This window comes from Ustilaginoidea virens, chromosome 1 (genome assembly GCF_000687475.1).
Source record: "Ustilaginoidea virens chromosome 1, complete sequence".
In the NCBI taxonomy this organism is placed as follows: Eukaryota; Fungi; Ascomycota; class Sordariomycetes; order Hypocreales; family Clavicipitaceae; genus Ustilaginoidea; species Ustilaginoidea virens.
In genome coordinates this window covers 6,857,521-6,876,787 of record NC_057316.1, presented here as the reverse complement: position 1 = coordinate 6,876,787, position 19,267 = coordinate 6,857,521, and the positions used below count along the sequence as shown (strand labels likewise).

The 19,267-nt window shown below is 57.9% G+C and overlaps 7 protein-coding genes across 7 annotated transcripts; 3 read left to right on the top strand and 4 right to left on the bottom strand.

The window, feature by feature from the left end:
• Nucleotides 1-1,363: 1,363 nt before the first annotated feature.
• On the top strand, nt 1,364-1,893 carry UV8b_01614 (uncharacterized protein; the record flags this gene model as incomplete). Its single annotated transcript, XM_043139112.1, has 2 exons — nt 1,364-1,522; nt 1,657-1,893. 2 exons carry the CDS (start codon nt 1,364-1,366, stop codon nt 1,891-1,893), a joined length of 396 nt encoding a protein of 131 aa, XP_042995046.1.
• A 758-nt stretch (nt 1,894-2,651) lies between these two features.
• Nucleotides 2,652-4,598, bottom strand: UV8b_01613 (uncharacterized protein; the record flags this gene model as incomplete). The annotated part of the gene is made up of 2 exons (XM_043139111.1): nt 2,652-4,181; nt 4,383-4,598. The coding sequence occupies 2 exons, from the start codon at nt 4,596-4,598 to the stop codon at nt 2,652-2,654; spliced, it is 1,746 nt and encodes a 581-aa protein (XP_042995045.1).
• Nucleotides 4,599-5,488: 890 nt separating this feature from the next.
• On the bottom strand, nt 5,489-7,828 carry UV8b_01612 (uncharacterized protein; the record flags this gene model as incomplete). The annotated part of the gene is made up of 4 exons (XM_043139110.1): nt 5,489-5,591; nt 5,652-5,765; nt 5,905-7,286; nt 7,355-7,828. 4 exons carry the CDS (start codon nt 7,826-7,828, stop codon nt 5,489-5,491), a joined length of 2,073 nt encoding a protein of 690 aa, XP_042995044.1.
• Nucleotides 7,829-9,623: 1,795 nt separating this feature from the next.
• Nucleotides 9,624-12,734, top strand: UV8b_01611 (uncharacterized protein; the record flags this gene model as incomplete). Its single annotated transcript, XM_043139109.1, has 2 exons — nt 9,624-10,695; nt 10,780-12,734. 2 exons carry the CDS (start codon nt 9,624-9,626, stop codon nt 12,732-12,734), a joined length of 3,027 nt encoding a protein of 1,008 aa, XP_042995043.1.
• A 447-nt stretch (nt 12,735-13,181) lies between these two features.
• On the bottom strand, nt 13,182-15,617 carry UV8b_01610 (uncharacterized protein; the record flags this gene model as incomplete). The annotated part of the gene is made up of 1 exon (XM_043139108.1): nt 13,182-15,617. The coding sequence occupies one exon, from the start codon at nt 15,615-15,617 to the stop codon at nt 13,182-13,184; it is 2,436 nt and encodes an 811-aa protein (XP_042995042.1).
• Nucleotides 15,618-16,064: 447 nt separating this feature from the next.
• UV8b_01609 (uncharacterized protein) lies at nt 16,065-16,993 on the top strand (the record flags this gene model as incomplete). Its single annotated transcript, XM_043139107.1, has 3 exons — nt 16,065-16,148; nt 16,258-16,494; nt 16,598-16,993. The coding sequence occupies 3 exons, from the start codon at nt 16,065-16,067 to the stop codon at nt 16,991-16,993; spliced, it is 717 nt and encodes a 238-aa protein (XP_042995041.1).
• Nucleotides 16,994-17,300: 307 nt separating this feature from the next.
• On the bottom strand, nt 17,301-18,731 carry UV8b_01608 (uncharacterized protein; the record flags this gene model as incomplete). Its single annotated transcript, XM_043139106.1, has 1 exon — nt 17,301-18,731. One exon carries the CDS (start codon nt 18,729-18,731, stop codon nt 17,301-17,303), a length of 1,431 nt encoding a protein of 476 aa, XP_042995040.1.
• Between the last annotated feature and the right edge of the window lie 536 nt (nt 18,732-19,267).

Below are 19,267 nucleotides of genomic sequence, written 5' to 3'. Positions count from 1 at the left end.
GCATGTGGGGGCCGGCGTATCTAGGCAGTACCAGGCAACCTGCCTAGTGTCGCGTCTGGTGGTGGGGAAGGCGCCTACCAAGCTGCTGTGGGGTAAGTTAATCTGGCGTGCCCTGAGGCCCGGGCTCCGTGGCAACAAGCTCAAGATGCAGGAGCAACCAACCAGCACCAACGTGGCGAGTTTCCCAGGTGCGTGCGTTTTGTCTTCTTGCGCCTTTCCTGCTTAATTCTCCCCAGCCAAAAACCGCGTCGACGAGCGGATCGCAGCTCGCCAGCTTGGACATGCTACGCCGAGTCTCCCGCGTCCCCGGGGATGGGAGGGTTTGAAGTCTTCGACCAGCATAATGGAAATATCCAGGTTCTCAGACCAGCTTTGGTTTTTTTTTTTTTTTTTTTTTTTTTTTTTTTTTCACACGGAAAACACGCGGCCCACCGAGGGGCAGAATTAGACTTGTTGCGGGTTTGCGATGGGTCACGACTCACGACTCACCCACCACCAAGTTGGCCCCCGTCTGCCTAAAGAGTCCGGGGCGGGAAAAAAATAGCAGCTCGAACCTGCAGCCCAGGGCACGGCCTGCCCCGGGCGTGCCAGAGGAGGGTACGTCAATACTTGCGTATCAATATCAGTTGCTCCGGACGAGCATGGAGTAGAAACAGCGACGGCGCCCAAAAGAAAAAAAAGGAAAAAAAGAAAAAAGAAAAAAGAAAAAGAAGAAAATCGAAACATGAAGGAAAAGGAACCGTGTGCAATACTGTCGATTGTGCCGCCGATCGGATCACCGCTGTGCAGGCCGATGCAGTGCCTCCCTTGTCAACTGCTGCATGCTCCGGAGTCGGTACATACCTATGCATATAATACACATGACAGCCAGTCGAGACACGAGACACAGCAGTGCGGCTCGGGAGTCAGGATGCATTCTCGCGAAACAATTGCGCATTCCAGCCGGGCGACACCTCCTCGTCGTCCTCATTTCATTTCTCCACACGGTACGGAGTACAAGGCGCAGGCGCAGGCCTAGGCGCAGGCACAGGTGCAAACTAGGGGCGGTTCGGCGGTTCGGCCGATAGAGATGACATGCAGGATCCAGGGACGAAGACAGTCAGCGCGCACAAAGGCAGGCACAGCGGTCAAGCCAGCCCGTCCGGGCACCTGTCTGTCCCCCGTTTGATATCGTCGAGAGCCATGTCCGTCGCATGCGCAGCCCGTTGCCAAGCCGAGATTTTTCGGCGACGGACCAAGGGCGGAGGCAACTCCGAGACCCAGACATTATAAAAGAGCCCAGGCCGTCGTGCCTGGCGTGCGGGCGGGTTGGGCAAATGACTAGCATGAAGGTTTGAACAACCAACACTAGTCGAGTGCTATGATGAGTGCTGCAGCCTCGGCCAACTGCGAATATGTCATGGCAGAATCCAGCGTGCCACTTGCACGTCTTTCTCTGGACTTGGACTCTGGACTCTGGATTCTGGACTCTGGATTGCCCTCTGGGAGGACAGAGATGCTGCCGAGAGTCTTTCGCCAGCTGGTGAGCCGGCGGCGCGAGCCATTTGAAATTGGGACGCTCTGCCAGCTGGAGCGCTGAAAGGAATTACCAGGTATCCATCAATGATGCTAGTATCAGTATGTTGATTGATGTCAGCTGCTGAAACCTCGAGCCAGAGCACCAAAGCCTGGTGGAAGCTTGGCGGAAGCTCAGGGGAACAGCAAGCAGTGCGGCATGCGCTGGGAGCCGCCAGCACCAGACCGCACCAGACCGCACCAGGCGCCTGCGAGGGTGCCTACAAGGTATTTGACATGCAGGCATCATTGATGATGGACCAGACCATAGCCGTCAGCCTTCTCCCTCGCCTCCTTGACAATTCTACAAGCGCCTTCCCGCCAGACCAGCCGAGCTGACTCGCACCGACGGGCTCACGTTGCCCATCCATCCCCCCCGGCCCGTCAGAACGGCCTCGGCTCCCCGACACCAGACGCCTCGCCCGTCTCGCCCGCCAACAAGCCTTTGCATTACCAAACCGTCGAGTCCCTTGTCCCATTGATTTTTTCTGGCGGTTCCGCGCCAGGGATGCACCTAGCTCCCAGTCCGGGAGGTCTGATGGCTCGTGGAACTCCACAGTTTCAAGTTTGCCAAAACGCGTGAGCGAATGGATGAAACGGCGCGGCAGCGCTCTCCGAACCACATGTCTGCGGGCTACGCCGTCGAATGTTAATTCTGCTGTCTTGTATTGAAACCCAAGCCGTGAACCTTGACAGGGGAGGCCAGGCTCTAAAAAAAAAAAAAAAAAAGGCCCGAGAGACTTGGTGTAGTAATTCTCATGGCGAGGTGAAGCGAAGCGCCTTATTCGGAAAATGCCAATAGGGGGGTTGATGTTGATGTGGCTTTGCGAAGATCCGGGGGCAAATCAACCCAAGGAAACGCCGGCCCGGGCAAAAAAAAAAAGTCACACACACACACACACAGAGAGAGAGAGAGAGAGAGAGGAACGAATAGAAAAGAAGAAAGAAGAGAAAGAATGGACCCGAAATCACATGTTTGATGCGCCGTTGCCGTTGTCTTGACCTGCCTCGTCACTTTTCTCGTTGCTTTTTTTTCTCTCTTTTTTTTTTTCATGTTTTCATTTATTTTATTTATTTACACTGGCAAAAGACAGCTTCTACGCTCGTAAAAACGTCCTGAATACATCCGAGCTGGTGCACTCCTCAAAGGGATAGTCTACGTCCTTGAGGAATTGGGAGAGCTCTCCGCTGTCTTGGTCGGGACACGAAATGCCCGCAAGCACCTTGGCGATGTCGCCGCCGTAGTTCCTGTAGTGGAACAGGCTGATTGTGAACCTGGGCCGAAGCGTCTTGAGGAAGCGCTCCAGCGCGCCGGGGCGCTCGGGGAAGCTAAACATGTACAGCCTCTCGTTGGCCACGTCGGAGCGGCCGCCGACGAGGTAGCGCAGGTGGCTCTTGGCGAGCTCGTCGCTCGAGAGGTCCGTGACCGTCATGGCCTCGTTGCGGATGCGGTCGATGAGCATCCGCAGCTCCTGGCCTCGCTGAGAGGCGGGCGCGGTTAGCGACAGGCCGAGCACGACGTTGGCAACGTCCTTGTCCGCGTACCGGTAGCTGAACTCGGTGACGGCGTAGGGCATGATGGTGTCGACGAGCTTGGCAAAGGCGCCTGGGCGCTCGGGGATGGTAATGGCCAGGAGAACTTCCTTGCCCTCGCCGACGGCGGCACGCTCGGCGACGAAGCGGAGGCGGTCAAAGTTCATGTTGGCGCCCGAGGTTATGGCGATGAGGGTTCGGCGGGAATCCTCCGAGGGGTGCTGCGCGACGTATTTCTTCAGCCCGGCAATGGACAGGGCGCCCGCGGGCTCCAGGCCAGCCCGGGTGTCGTCGTACATGTCCTTGATGGCGGCGCAAATCTCGTCCGTCGTCACTTCGACGACGTGGTCCACCACGTCCTGGCAGATCCGGAACGTCTCCTCTCCCAGGGTCCTGACGGCGGCGCCGTCGGCAAACAGGCCGACCTGGTCCAGGACCACTCGCTCCCCCTTTTCCAGCGACTGCGAGAGAGCGTTTGCGTCGTACGCCTCGACCGCGATGATCTTGACGTGGGGGGCCATGCGCTTGACGTAGAAGCCGATGCCGGCGATGAGGCCCCCGCCGCCGGCGCAGCAAAAGATGGCCTCGACCCTCGACATGTTGACCTGGCCAAAGAGTTCGTTGCCAATGGTTCCCTGGCCCGCAATGACGTAGGGGTCGTCAAAGGGGGGGATGTTGATCAGGCCGTCTTGTTTCTCGCGACGCGCGCACTCCTCCTTTGCGGCGTCAAAGTCGGCGCCGTGCAGGACGACGTGGCCTCCCAGTCTCGCAACGTTCATGTGCTTGATGCTCGGGGTGCCTTCGGGCATGATGATGGTGGCGGGGATCTTGAGTTTCCTGGCGGAGTAGGCAACGCCTTGAGCGTGGTTGCCTGCAGAGCAGCAAACGACGCCTTTCCAGCTGACGGCAGGATCCAGATGAGCCATCTTGTTGTATGCGCCGCGCAGCTTGAAGCTGAAGACGGGCTGCGTATCTTCTCGCTTGAGGAGGACATTGCACTCCAGTCGGTTGCTGAGATTGGGGGCGGGCGTGAGGGGGGTGACTTTGCAGGCTTCGTAGACTCTCGAGGTGGCACTGGCAATCATGCGAAGATACTATTTGCACGCATTAGAGAGTGAGCCACGGGCATGACTGGCGTGATTATGCCTGGTTCGTAACGTGGACGGCCGGCCCCCCCCCCCACCCCCCCGTCCTTTTTTTTTTTTTTTTCTCCTTTTCCCCGTTCTCAAAGAATGAAAAGAAGGCCCGGCTTGGTTGTCCATTTTTCTTCAAGCATTGGAGGGATGGAAACAAACATCAGGATATCCGTTGGGGAGTAAGAGGTCTTCTGGAACGGCTTTTCGCAACCGCGCCCTGGTCTCCTCCGATGACGGCGAGGGGTTGATGCTGTAGTCGGTCAGGGCCATTCGGCCGGCCGGTGTTTCGGGTCGACGATGGCCATTGGCCTCTGCTTCAACGCCGTTGGGCTGAACATGCCCCAGAAGAGAAGGCATATCGACCGTAGGTGTCATGTAGTTGTTTGCTGAGAGAATGGCCGAGGGCGATGGCTTTTGAGAATCTGGCGGGGAGTTGGCGGGGAGTTGGCGGGGAGTTGGCGGGGAGTTGGTGGGGGCTTGACAGGGAGGAAACAGGTCCGAGGCCGCCGACTGGACTCATCCGACCAGAAATTCCATGTCCATTTTTTTCTTTCGGCGCGGTCAGGCGTTTGGTGGGGCTCGGGCCTCGCAGCAAGCAACCAGACAGCAACCAGACAGCAACCCAATCTTGAATCGCCTTGCCGTCGATGCGGCATCGGCCTCGTCATCCTTATCTCGCTACTCCTATTGGGGACGCGGCACTGCAGCGGGCATTGCATGGCCCTATTTCGGCGAGTCCAGTTGAAGGAGAGAGATGGGCCATGTCGGGAAATGGATGAGCCGTAAGTTGGGCATCACCATGCAGGTTCCGAAGACGGACCAAGCCGCAAGCAACCAGACCTTCTAGTGTAAGGTTAGGTACCTATGTACGTACCTCTTAAGGTTGTACCAGGTACATGTCGGTGGATACATGTGCCGATGCCGATGCACACATGCAGAAAACCTGCTAGAACCCACTTTCCCTTGCCGCGCCTGGGTGCGCCTTCCACTTCGTTGCCGGTAGATTCAGGCCCAGATCCAATTTCAGTGGCTGCAGAAGGTCTGGTCTGGTCTGGTCTCTTTATATATTCCCCCAGCGTCAGCCGGCACGGCATCTTGTTACGTCTCCTTCCACCGCCATCTTTCCACCACCCAACGAAGCGCCCGACTGTGCAGTGCAGCATCTCATCTCATTCCATCCTCGAAATTCATGTCTGCTCCTGCCCATCAACTAAGCGCCTGCAAGCACGCGCCATTCCCCGACTGACGACCCTTGGCCAAGGCTTTCAAAAGGCTTCGAGGCCATCGATGGTGGCACATGCTTCCTTTGGCTCTGCTGCGTCCGGGGTGTGATTTTCCTCGCTCTGTTCTGGAATCCGCCTCCATGGGCTGTTTGAGTCTTTTCTTTTCCTTTTGCAAAGGCATCCGAGTGACCGCACCTCAACGTACGGACAGGATATTGCCGTCACTACAGCCACGCCCATGTACAATGAGGACTCGAGAGATGATCCGACTTTGATCTGCTGCATTTCTGGACACAGGACAGCTTTGTGGGGGAAAGCTCTACGCTACTGAGTCATCTCAAGTCACGTTCAGGTGTTTTGGTCCTGAAGAAAGCGTGCAGGCTCCTGGCAAACGGCAAGAGTACCAAACGCCAAGGTCAAAGAGGTATATAGTATGGATGCAATCGCGCTGCAACTACCTTTGGGACAACTCCCAATACGCCCGTAATAGAGCCAACCCCCCCGCTTGAGTTTCTACCGTTCTGCCTCTGCCGCGATCATTCGCATCTCCCGCCTGCATACTCGACTGACTGCATAAAATCTGCAAGCCTAAAGGTCTGGCCGTTGGAGAGACCCCGCAACCCCTGATGCTCGATTCGGGTCCAGGCGATGGATTCGTGCAGGGGCCTAGCAGGTTTTTCGATCCGGGCTGCCACGCAGCTCTGGGACCCCATACGGAATCCAGTGGCGTGCCTCTGTTCCGGTAATCTGTAGCGTTGGGGGCCGTGTGGTTGATTCCATCCGTGTCAGGAGTCGCCTCGACGCGACGAAAGATGCTGGCTCCCCACCACATACCAAACCGGCCCATGCTGTCTCGAGTGCCAAGTGCCGCATCCGCATTGTGCTTGGTCCAGCCTAGATAAGCACGGCATGCCTTTTCATGCGCAGCCTTCACCTTGCTGTACTCGCTTTGGTTGAACTTTGCGTAGTTAGGGAATGCTTGAGCGTCTAGTGGGTCGCAGAATGCTGTAAAGTGGTGGAAGAAGATGCCCTTGAAGGCCTGGCCGTCTTGCGAGCATGTGCCGCCTGCATCGCATTGCTCTTCGAGGATGCCGTATCGTCCAAGACCTCGCCACGGGGGCAGTTTGCCGTGGTTGGGTTCGTCAACATCGTCCATGGGGGCGTTTTTACCCAAGTCCCACCCGGTAGAGTTGATGACGTTTTGAATGAGGAGATGGCCTTGCTCCAAATAGGACGGATCACCAGTCACTTTGAACAAACCTCGCTGGCCGGTCAAGACCACACCTTGGTTGTAGGTGTACACCATCTCATCGCGTTGGTCACATTCCACATTGCCGGGCTTCCCCATGTCGACGTGGAATCCGTCAGCGTACAGCCCTTGACTGTTGGTCATGTTGACCTCCTTGAGCCACTGATATGCGACGAGGGCGGCAGTCAAATACGCTTGATCGTTGGTCGGGAAACCTTTGCTAGAAAGGCACGTTTCGTTAAACTTGTCGTTGGAAAAGTATTCGTACATTGAGATGGATGCGGAGATCCAGAGCTCATTGGTAATGGCATTTTTGTATGGGACAAGCCTGGGGTTCCAGTTCATCCCGCCGTGGCAAAGCTTAGTGTCCCAGCCGGTGATGGCGAAATCCCAGAACGCACGAGCTCTCTCAGCAAACGCGCAAACCCAGCTGGACCCATGCCAAGGAGCGTTACGGAGAGCTGATGCGAGTTTTTCAGGAAGGTCCAAGCACTTTTGGTGTCTGCCGGGATGGTGAAGCGAGGAATGGAGACGCACAAACTTGATGGCCTCGACCCAGCCGAGAACGACCCATAAGATATCGTCGTATGCCTAGTTGCACAAGGTGTGGTCAAATAGCAGAATCTCAACGGACGGGTTCTCGTTTTCGTCTCCCTCACCTGATCAAGAATACCAGTCGCGTTTTGCCCAAAGAAGGAATGAGTGACGTGGGAATACAAGGTGGATATCAAGTCTTCTTTCTGGGTCCAGACGTATTCGTCTTCCACTGAATCAAGCGCCTTGGTCATCGTACTTAGCATGCCAGATATGATGGTTTCAACCACGGCACCTGTCCAATCGATAGACGTAGGCCATGTGCCATTCGTGGCCTCGTAGTAGACATTTTGCAAGACTGCAAGGGCGCTGTAAGCGTCCTCTAATATCCTCGGGTCGCGGCAGCAAGGCGCGGCGTCATTTTGTGCACTCAAGAACGATTCTGCCGGCGGACGGCAGGGGTGGGGAGCTTCTTGACGAAGTACTGAACATGGCGGAAGCTCAGCAACGGAAATGCCGGCTGCGGTAGAGATGAAAAGCACCAACAAGACTCTGCAGCTGAGGGCGTTCAAGGACTGCAGCATTCTCATCACTGACATGGCGTTTTCATTCCAGTTGCACTTGTGCCGAAGACGGGGGCGTTGCAGGCTGTTCAGCCTCTATTCAAGCGGCTATGATATATTTATACGGTGCCCAAGGTACGCAAAATACTCAAAGATGTATATTTGGCGGGCTTCGAGGCAGCTCTACTCTAGCATGTGCATTAGACGTCATGAAATCGACTTCATTTGCAGGAGGAGATATGCCGTTTGGCGGCCGTCGGGGCAGTCACACCAACACCAACCTTTTGAGTTTTGAAGGGAAGACCGGCCGGCCAGGAACTGACCGGTCCCCCCGCCCCCGCCCGGGTGACTTGATGTGCGCCATGTGTTGGGAAACTACGACTTGACGAAACCGATGACCGAGACAGGCGGCACACACACGAGGCTCCGTGGCGTTGCTGGGGCTAGAAAGAGGAAGCAGTCCTGTTGCGAGCTTGTTGCGAGATTGTGTCGAAGGAGGTTCTCGTTTCCCTGTCTGGTCCGGACAGCAGACGGGGTCAGTATGCACGTCAAGCAAGGAAGCACGAATCCTCGATCCTGTGTTGGTTGGACTCTGACGGTGGGCTGCAAGTATGTTGCAGGTGGTTGCGGCGTGGTGGTGCGTAGTGGTGGTGCGTCGTGGTGGTTGCGGCGGGCAAACTAGGGGTCGCGTGCGGGGGCTCGGCCAGGAACGCACCAGCCCAGATACCACATGCAGACACCAACCAGCAGACGACATCAAACTGTCCCGCAGCCTCGCAGCATCCCAGGCCGTTGACTCGCAGGAAGAATCAATCCCGTAATTCCACGGGCCCTGGAAGAAAAATTCTGTCAAGTCAGTCACCATTGCAGCTGCGATCAGGTCCTTGCCAAGCGAGGCAAAAAGAAATGCAACGCCACATCAGGCGCCAGCCACCGCTGCGTGACAATGGTCATTATGTAGCATGAAGCCTCAGTTGGGGCTGCAGACGACAAACAGCATGTCAGTTGACGAGGGCTTGGTTCGGATATTACGGACGACGCCGGATTCGACAGAGACTGCGCAGGCCCATGTACCAGTGCTCACATCAGTTCCATCATTGTACATATGTACGCCGTTGTATGTACGCCGGGGCCGGGGCTTTTGTGATGATGCTTCTTAAACCAAATGTTGACGTCGCAAGGCTTTTCTTGGTGAGGCCTGATGGTTGGTTGGCTGGTGGTTGGCAGGTGGACAGTTGGTGCCGCCTTCCATTTGATGCTGATACGCTCATACGCTGCGGCCCCACGTGCAGCCCAGGACGAATCAAAGGCCGTGCAAGTTGTGGGGTGTCGAGCAAAGGTTTTGTTTACTTCCGTCCCAAAACAGCAAGTTCCATCCGCCAACCAGAGCGCGCTCCGCCAAAACCTTCACAATACTCCGTACACACAGGCAGCTCTGTTGACCTCGCCGCTTCCCCCATTCTTCACCAAGCTCTTTGTACCTTGGCCCGTGATGTTCGGCCTTTTGCCCATCACTCTTGACAATCCTCCTGCTGGCTCCTGATCCACCATGATATAGCATCCAAAAGATTTGCTTTTTGCATTTGCTCTTTCCCGTCGCATTCATACCGTCCCGTCGGTTCGTCGCGCCCGCCCGCCCCTTTGGCAAACCGACGTTGAACCCACTGGCTTGCTCGGTCTGCCATTACAATACGCACAACAATTTACCTGCATCTGTTTTCCACGATCGTCTGTCTGCCGCCCGGCCTCTTCAACGTCGCGTGCAACGCGCGCGTAATGAGCCATGGAGGCCGACCTTGTACATAGGTATCGCTCGCGCATCCTTAGAGAAATGAACGCCAACCGCGCCAACCCTTTCAACTCTCCCCCATCCTCTACTGGCTCCCACGGCACCGTCACCATGTCGTCGCTCTTTTCCGAACCAGAGGGCGAATCAACGCGAAGGCTCAACGAGGATATTGCCCGAGTCACCGCTCCGAAAAAGCTCCCTGTCAATTGGGATGCTGCCCATCGCAAGTGGCCCGAATACTTCTCCAAACCCAAAACAAACAACCAACCGCCAGTCTCGGACGACACCACCGACACACGACCTTGGCACACTCGGTGTAAAGAAAACAAACCACCCGCGGTTTCCGCCGTCAAGTTCACGCTCGAAGATTCTACCCAGGATATTTGGCCGGGCACACGCAAGACGCGTGCTGTGATGCAGGCGCGCGTCGATGACGAATCCGATATGCCATCCATACTTGACACGACACCTGCCAGGCCAACGTCGCACTATGGTGCCCCCAAGTCGCAGCAGAACCAAAGCCCCATGTCCAAAGTTCACACCCGGGCCCCCTCAGAACCTGTTTCAAAACAACGCTCGTCATCGGTAACCGATGCGCTGAACCGCCTACAAAGAGCATCCCTCAGCCCCCGAGATCTCAACCAGGAATCCCCTCACATGTCGTCAGCCAAGTCCAGCTTGACTGCTGTGCCTCCGTCACCGGCCTCCATCGCGAGTCCTGGTCACAACACGTCTAATGTACGGTCTTTTTTTATGCCTGACATCTCTCATCTCGGGGACTTCGTAACCGGCACACTCAAATTTAGTGGGTCGATGAAGAACGGTGTGCCCATCTTCGTTAAGCATGGCAGGGTTCATGATCGCCAGGAGAAGCCGATTGCTGGTGCTCATGCCCAGGTTGATGGCATCAAAGTTCCCCATGATGAGGAGAAAATCTTTGTTTCCATGGATATGATTCGGGAAGAGATTGTGTCCTTGCAAGCAGCACATGATAAAGTGCAGGAATATGCAGAGGGCTTGCAGCTCCAAGTCGAGAGACTCGAAGCCCAGCTCAGGCACGGCAAAGTCCCAGGCGGCTACAATGAGAGCGGCAAGTTTACCGCCGAGAGAAATAGTAAGTCTTGCGTGGAATGTAGTTTGCAAAAGCGATACAGAAAAAAAAACGAAAAGTGCTTGCCCATTGACTGTGTATTTCTAGGACTGGAGCTGGAAGTTGCCACACTGCAAGCTCGCTTGGATGAGGCTTCACGCAAATTGAGCACAAACACGATTGAAAGCGAGTCTGTTGCTCATGAGCGAGACAGAGCCATCAGCAGACTCCAAGATGCTTGTGACGACATTAGCAAACTCACCCGGAAACTGAGCGTGCGAGAAAAGGAGCTGTCTACTTCCCAGAAGCAGTTGGAATCGTCAGAGCAGATGCGACAGGGCAATGACGCTCTGCGCCGTGATCTTGTTTCTCTCAAGCATAGCCGTGATGCCCTGGAGCTGGACAATGTGTCCCTTCGAAAGGACAATGAAACACTTCGGAAAGAACAAAAGCGCTTGCGAGACGAGGTTGACTCTCTACGTTCTGCTAGGGGTGGTCAGGATGACGATATGCTTCAGGCCAAGATTATGTCTCTCCAATCTAGCAACGACAGGTTGACGGAAGAAAATGAAGACCTGCGCGAGAATCTTGATGGAGCCCACCATGAGCTTGATGCTGCACGCGAAGAGATGGATTCCCTCCGAAGCAAAGTCGATTCCGTTATTCAGGAGAAGTCGGCTCTTCAAGAAGACAATGAGAGCCTCGTTCGTCACAATGACAAGTACTTCAACGAAAACAAGCTACTTCGCCGCGAAAACTCTGGTTTTGAGCGCAGCGTCCGTGACCTCCATGAGGAGAATTTGAAAATGAAGGAGGAAGTCGACTTTCTCAAGCAGCAGCTTGACCACTGCAGGCCTCCTCACAACGACGATGCTTCTGGTCGCATCGAGGAGAAGACTGAGGAAAACATGACTTCGGCATACTTTGTGCCCGACATTACCGTCAGGACAAATGACTCTCGCCCAGGTGGGGGAGATACAGAGACCAAAGATATGCCAACGCTCCCTGAAGTGACCTCGCATGGCTACACCTTGGAGCAGGGAGCACGCGAGGTGCCCAGACTCGCCAGTCATAGCAGGCAGCAGCGATCCGAAAGCAGACCGCGCACGGCATCCAAAGGCGTGGCCTTTTCCATTCCCGAAAAGTCTGCTCCTCGGAACAAGAGCAGCAGCAACATGGCGAACCAGGGCAGCAAACGTCGGCAGGCCGACGAGCCTCATGGCGAGGTTCCCTCGGCAGCACTCGACCTGGATCTGACGAACGAGATGGACGACACGGGAGGTTTGCAATCCGAGGATTACACGAACCAAGATGCTGCAATTTCCCTCAATCTCTCCATGAAGGACGCGCGGTTTGTGCCGCACAATCGCGACTTGACAAGCCAGAGCAACGCGTCTCGACGTGGAAGCAGCAATACGCGGCCAGCACAGAAGCACATTGTACAAGTCGAAGACGCCACCAAGGAACCCGACAGATCCAACAGTCACGACTCTTGTCCCGCCCTATCGACCGAGGCCCGTCGGGTCCTGGATGGTCTGTGCAAGCATAGCTGCCGAAACTGCATAGTGTGCAGTCGCATCACGTCCCACGGCGGCGTCGTGTCTTCCGCGGAGGCCGCCTCGGGCAAGAAGCGTGTCAACGTTCCACGCCCTGTCCCCGTCACGGACCGCAACATGACTGGGGAGGACCTGACAATGCGTCCCTCGCAGCCGCCTGGCCACGCGCTGGCGCTCGTCATCAAGGGACTGGAGGACGAAGCCGAGCATTTGCAGCTGCATCTCACGCGCCTGCAGTCAGAGTACAACCGCAGCGACAAGGCTACCGGCCGTCGCGATCGGCTCCGTCTTGCCGAATCCATCCGGGTGAACCTGAAGCGCATGGAAGTCAAAAACGACCAGATCTACAGCCTGTATGATGTTTTGGAGGGACAAAAGGCCGCCGGGCAGGCCATGACGGAGGAAGAGGTTGAAATGACGGTGCTCAATATCACCGGCATGACCGTGCGCGACGTCACGCAAATGAGCGAGCAACTCACGTGGGAGGGAATCCAAGAGACTGCATGATGCTCTTGGAGCTTGGATTTAAAAAAAAAAAAAGGTTCGAGAAAAAAACAACGGGGAGCATTTGTACACTCATGTCTAGTTGGACGTCATACTTTGGGGGAGGGGTTTGCGGGAGTCTCTTGCATTTTGAGGTTTTTGGTCTTTGGAGCGGGACAAAGGCATGACGAGGCGTTTTGGGTAAAGGCAGACAGACAGACAGACAGACAGACAGACAGGGCGTGGCTCCGTTTTTGTTTCTTGTATCCTGGTCAAAGCTTCCGATTTGGGATATTGTTAGGTTTGCATCTACTCTAGCAGTGCGATGAGCATGATAATGATGACTCTTGCTGGTGCGGAAGACCTGCCTTTGGCTTCACTCTTGAAGACGACGCATCAAAGATATATATATGTGTGTGTGTGTGTGTTGGTTGGTCTGATAGACTCGACGCATTACATGTGGCCACTGATCTACTCGTCATCTTCGTCCTCGTCACCATCACCGTCATCGTCATGCCCATCCTCGCTATCCTCCTCCTCGTCTGCCGTATGGTCGTCCTCGTCCGCCTGCGCCTGCGCCTGCGCCTCGTCCTCCTTCCTCTTCTTATCGTCCTCCTTTCTCGCGTCTTCCAACATCTTGGACCTCTCCTCCCTCACTTTCCTCTGGGCCACGACGTACGCCCCCAGCGGCGTCTTGGCCACGTCAAAGTCCTTGAGAAAAGCAGCCACCTGCTGGCGATGCTTGGGCGCAAACTCGACCTTTGCGCGGCGGTCCTCGATAAACTTGGCGTTGGCCTCGAGCTTCTGCGCGAGCAGGACGAGCTGCGAGACGAGCTTGGCGTTCTTGTTGCCCTGGTCCCGGGAGCGGGCCTGCTTCACCCACCGCTTGAGCTGGATGACGACGGGGAGGGCCAGTTCCGGGAAGGCGACCGAGGTGGACCACAGGAGGAAGAAGTCGCCGAGGAGCTCGACGACCTGCTCGCCCACGCCGTCCTGGTAGACGCGCGTGCGGAGATAGGACTTGGGCGCCCGGTAGGCGACGGCAAAGTCGAACGACTTGAGGGTGGACGCCTTGGGGGCCTTCTTCATCTCGGCCGAGGCCAGGACCTCGAGCAAGGGCGACGCGAGGGGGATGTAGGTGCCGGTGGCGCGCGAGGTGCGCAGCAGCGAGCGCACGAGGTGGAACCGCAGCGGGAAGTAGGCCGACGTGGGGACGAGGCGCGCGGCGCCGAGGGTGACCTGGACGAGGGGGTAGATGAGCAGCCGGAGCGGGCTCTCGCGGCCGGCCTGGGCCTCGCGGAGCGGGCAGCAGTGCTCGGCGAGGACGCAGGACCAAAAGTCGAGCGAGTGCGCAAACTGCCAGTTGTAGACGAGGCGGAACGACTCGTTCCTGTTGTTGACGAGGCTGTTGCGCAGGTGCACGGCCAGCTGGCGGATCAGGGTGAAGGCGGTGGCGTAGCCGACGGCCGGGTCGAGCCCCCACAGCTCGGCGGCCGAGTTCTTCATCAGGTTGATGCCGCGGACGGTGGAGTGGTTGGTGACGCGGCAGCCCTGCACGAAGCCCTGGTAGGTGGCCTTGAGGACGGCCTCGCGGATGGCCTTGTCGCCGATGGCGACGAGCCTGCGCAGCACGAGGAAGGCGGTGACGCGCGTCGCCTCGGCGCTGGCGGGCTGGGCCCAGAAGCCGACGACGGCCCGGGCCAGCGCCCGGACGAGCTTCTTGAAGGAGAGCAGGTAGGGCAGGACGGGGGTGACGGACGACAGGGCCAGCTGGACCGTCTTGTCGTCGGACAGGGTGCCCAGGAGGTGCATGACGGACGACGCGTACGACCGCAGGAGCAGCGAGAGCGTCTTGAACTTTTTCGTCTCGGTCGGCACGTACACCTTGCCGGCGGCCGACTCCTTGACCGGCAGGTGGTGGTTCATGACGGCGGGGACCTGCGTCAGCGCCAGGACCAGCACGTCGTGGTAGACCTGGGGGTCGTTGATGGTCCATCTCGGCGGAGCGTCGCCGCCGTCGCCGTCGCCGTCGCCGCCGTCCTGGTTCAGGTGCGCTGCGCACCGAAAGGCCAGGACGACCTGTCGGGCGGCTCGGAGGGAGTGGCCGTCCTGCATGGCTTTCCGCCAGGAGGCGACCCGTGGGCGGGTCAGCTCGTCGGCCTGGGCGGGCTCTGCTGCCTCGGCCTCGGCCGTCTTTCTCTTTTTCTTGGGCTTCTGCTCCTTTGCTCCCTCGTCGTCGTCGTCGTCGTCGTCGTCGCTGTCGCTGTCATCACCGCCCTCGCTGGCGCTCAGCTCGTCAACCTCGGCCAAGTCCGTGTTGTCGTCGAAATCCAACGCTTCGGGGTCGTTTTCCTGCAGGAATCTGTAAAACTCGGGGTCCTTTTCTGCCAGCTTGTCCATGGTCTCCCTGCTCATGCCGCCTTGGGCATCATCACCGTCGGCGCTGTCGTCGTCGGCGCCATCGTCATCGTCGTCGCTCGCTCGCCTGCCGGCAGCCTCCACGCCCGAGCCGCTGCCGCTGCCGTCACTGGCGTCGGCTTCGGCGTCCTGGTCCACGTCCTGGTCCACGTCCTGGCTGCTTCTCTTGCGCTTGCCCAGCCTCCCGGGCTTGCACCCGCCGGCGCCGACAATCTCTTCGAACCCGCCCTGGAAAAACTCGTCGACGCTCATCTCACCGCTCTTCTTGTTCTTCAGGCCGCCGTGGGGCTCGCGCTTGGGCGCGGCACCGTCGGCCGCCTTTGGGCCCTTGAAGAAGTCGGCATCGTCGGCCCGCCGAGCCTTCTTCTTCTCCTTGACCTGCTGGCGTTGTTTGGCCCGGGCGGCGTCCTTTCTCTTGTCCAGCACGCCTCGCAGGTGCTTCTTCTCGAACTTTTTGGTCGCCTTGACATTCTTCTTTCCGGGGCCCATGATGCCCGTGTGATCCGCGGCCGGTGGGATGGGGATTTGTGTGATTTTGCCTTGTCCTGCGCCAATCTTTTTGACTGAAACTTGCCTTTGCACGGATGGGCCAGAAGGCTATTTTTTTTTTTTTTTTTTTTTTTTTTACCCTACTCTCCAGCAAAGCTTATCGATAACCACCGCTGCCGCCGGGGGCAGGCGGTGAGTGCCAGCGGTCCAAGGCCTTGCTTATGTATTCTGCCCCCCCGCCGCCTTCCTTCCCATCTCCACCCGGCTTTGGTTGGTTCGATCGCCAAACGTCGGCCGACATCGACACGGCAAGACTTTCGTGATATTCCCCGCCGAGCCCAAGCTGGTCCGCCCACGCCATGCCATGCCGTCTGGATGCCTTGGCCTGTCCAGCCGTCCCGTTACGACATTGAGGGTGAGCCCGAGGCGCCATCCCGACCTGCCACCATGATTCCGCGGCAAGGCTACGCCCCCACGCCGCACAGCTACATTCCCAACCCCAGCTTCTCCGCAACAATCAATCTTGACGAGGTAACTTTTTTTTCTCTGCTGCGTCCCGTCGCGCCCCGTCGCGCCCCGTCGCTTCGCAACCGGTGAAACCAAACCTCTTTTCTCACGGCTGGTGGTCCGCCGCAAACAGGAAGTCAAGCTCGCCGAGACCCGAGCCGAGCGCGACCTGCAAGACTCCCTCGCAGAACTCTTCAGCATCATCGTCACGCTGGACGAGCTCGAGCGGGCCTTCCTCAAAGACGCGATCCCCGAGGCCGAATACACCGAGATTTGCGAACGGTCCCTGCGCCAGTACAAGGCCCTGCTGGCGGACGACACCATTGCCCGCGAGTTTCAAGGCCTGGAGGAGTTCAAGGCCAAATGGGACGTACGTACGCCATCCTTGCGCCGCCACGGGCCTCCCGCCACGGGCGGCTGCAGAAAATCGAGAGAGAGAGAGAGAGAGAGAAACTTACCCACGCTCGCCGCAGCTTCAAGCTCCTCGCGCGACGGAGCGTCTCCGCGTCGGCATGCCCTCCACCACGGTCACGGCCTCGTCGTCGGCGCCAGGTGCGCAAGCCGTGTCGGGCGGCGGCAGCACCAGCGGCGTGCTGATCCTCGAGGCCACCCAGGAGTTCATCACCTTCCTCGACGCCGTCAAGCTGGGCATGCTGTCAAAGGATCAGCTGCACCCGTTGCTGTCCGACGTCATCCAGTCGGTGAACCGCGTGACGGACCAGGACTTTGACAGCAGGGGCAAGATTGTCCAGTGGCTCATCACGCTCAATCAGATGAAGGCTACGGATGAGCTCAGCGAGCAGCAGGCCAGGGAGCTGGAGCTGGATATACAGCAGGCATACCAGGGATTTAGGAGGACGTTGACGTGAGCGACGGGCGCGCCAGGCCGTAGATGAGATGCATGGGCAATCCAGCACGCCGGGGCGGGGGCTTTTTGGCTGTATTGAACGATGCTGTTATCCTCCAAGCATCAGCAATGGCCTTTGCACCTGGTGGAGGTATTTTAGCAATATATCTACTTCATTTTCCCCGCCTTTTTTTTATCCTTATTTATGGTCTTTCCAAATATCATGGGACGAAAGAAAACGGCCGTCTTCACACCTCTAGCCGCAACGACCGGATGATTCGTTCAAAATCACACTCTAGATCCCAGTGTCAAGCCAAACCCCAGTCCGCTCACACCAGGAAAGTCCAGAAGCTCGGATACACAAACTCCTCCTCGAATATCCTCCGCACCTGCTCCAAGACGAATCTCTCCACCTTGCCCACGTTTTTCAGACTCTGCTTGCCGCCGTCTCTCTCGCCAATCTCGCTCTCCACCTTGATCTCCTGCAGCAAGCCCCCGAACCTCCCCGGGCCTCTGCCCCCATCTCCCTGGTCCCCGTCCGCCGTCGCCGTTGTCGTCGCCTTCTCTGAGCGCCCGCCGTCGCCCTTGCCCTTGTACTCATCCTCGTCCTCGTCCACCGACCCAACAGCCGCCGCTGCATCCTCCGGGCTCAGGAAGCAGAAATGCACCCTCTTGCGTATCTTGGCCAGGACGCCCACCCCGTCAAACGACAAGCCCGTAATATTCAGCTTGAGCGGAATCCCGACAAAGCTGGGCATGGGGTAGTCGAGCAAGATTTCCGCCGTGAGGTTCAGCCGGATGTTGCCGGCGTAGCGTATCCTGAAGACGGCCTGGACGTCCTCGACCCTGGGCTCTCTCCTGTGCCGGCCCAGGCCCAGGCCGTCATCCCCCGGGCCCTCTGGCACGGGAGCCGCCGCGTGTGCCTCGCGCTCCTCGCCTCCCTCGCGCTGTTCCTCCTCCTCCTCCTCCCCCTCTTCTTCTTCTTCTTCTTCTTCTTCCTCCTCCTCCTCGTCCTCCTCCTGCGCCTCCACGTGCGTGTCGCGCGTGGGCGGCCGAGATGCGCTGGGGGCCAGTGTGGAAACGCTCGACTTCTCGCGTAGTGGCTGCGGCCCGGCGTCCAGCCCCCCCGAGTAGTTGTCCACGGAGATGCTGCTCGTCGACGGGTTCCGGTGATGGCTCGCCGCCGCGTGGTGGGAGTGCATCGAGTCGAGCGCTCCGGGGCTCATCCAGCTGTTGCCCAGATGGGCGCCCGCCACGGCCGCCAGCGGCGTATGAGTCCCCGTGCCCAGGTGACTCTGGAAGTAGTTCAGCCCGGGCCCGCCCAGGATTCCCGGCGTCGACGTCCCCAGCAGCGGGCTCCCCAGGTCGTGGCCCAGCATCTCGTGTCGCAGCGCCGCCCTGATGCCGCCGAGTCCCCTCCTGCCGCTGCTCGTGCCGCTGCTCGTGCCGCCGGCCGCCGCCTGCCTCGCACGGTCTGCAGCAGGCGGCGCGGCGGCTTCCTCGTCGCTTCCGAGGCCGTCGTCGCTCTCGCCTTCTTCCAGCTCTTGGTCGTAGAAGTCGGGCAGCGGATCCGTGATGTCCTTGAGTCCTACCTCGGGCGCTATGTCGCCAAAGTCAAAGCCGTGGACGCTGACGGATCTGATGAAGCGGGGCAGCGGAACGGTCTGGAACTTGTCGTGGATGAAGCATCGCACGCGCTCCGCGAGAGCATCGCCATCTGGGCCGCTCGTCAGCGTCTCCCAGTTGAGATCAATCGACATGTCTATCGGAGCCGGGCGGTTTCTGCGCACATGACCCGGTTGTTTTGCACAACGAGCACACGGCGGCACGAGTTTGAGAATGGCTACTCTTGAGGGTGTCACCGAGTGCATTGTCGCCCTACCAGCGCCGAGGTCCACTTCTTGAATCGCCCAGCCGACAGACAACCCAGCCAGATTCTGGGTCTACGAGAGTTTAGACAGTCATCACCCATGGTTGTGGCGACAAAAATGCAAGAGTAGACGCAAGTATTCCCGGCAAGAAAATATAAGCTCTTAATGTTCATCTGCTACAATCCCACCAATTCATAATATGCCATGCCATCATGCCATCCCATCCCTAGTCGTGACAAATTTAAGCAGCTCGCCAAGCAAACTCCAAACCGTAGTTTTTTTTCTTTTCTTTTTCTTCTTTTCCCCCGTTTCCCCGTTTTTACTCTTGAGTGTTCCCTCGTCATGAGAGCTCACAGTTTTGTTCTTCTTGTATCGTCTCGGTCGTCTCGGCAATTCACGCAAAAAACTCCGCAACACCCGCGTAT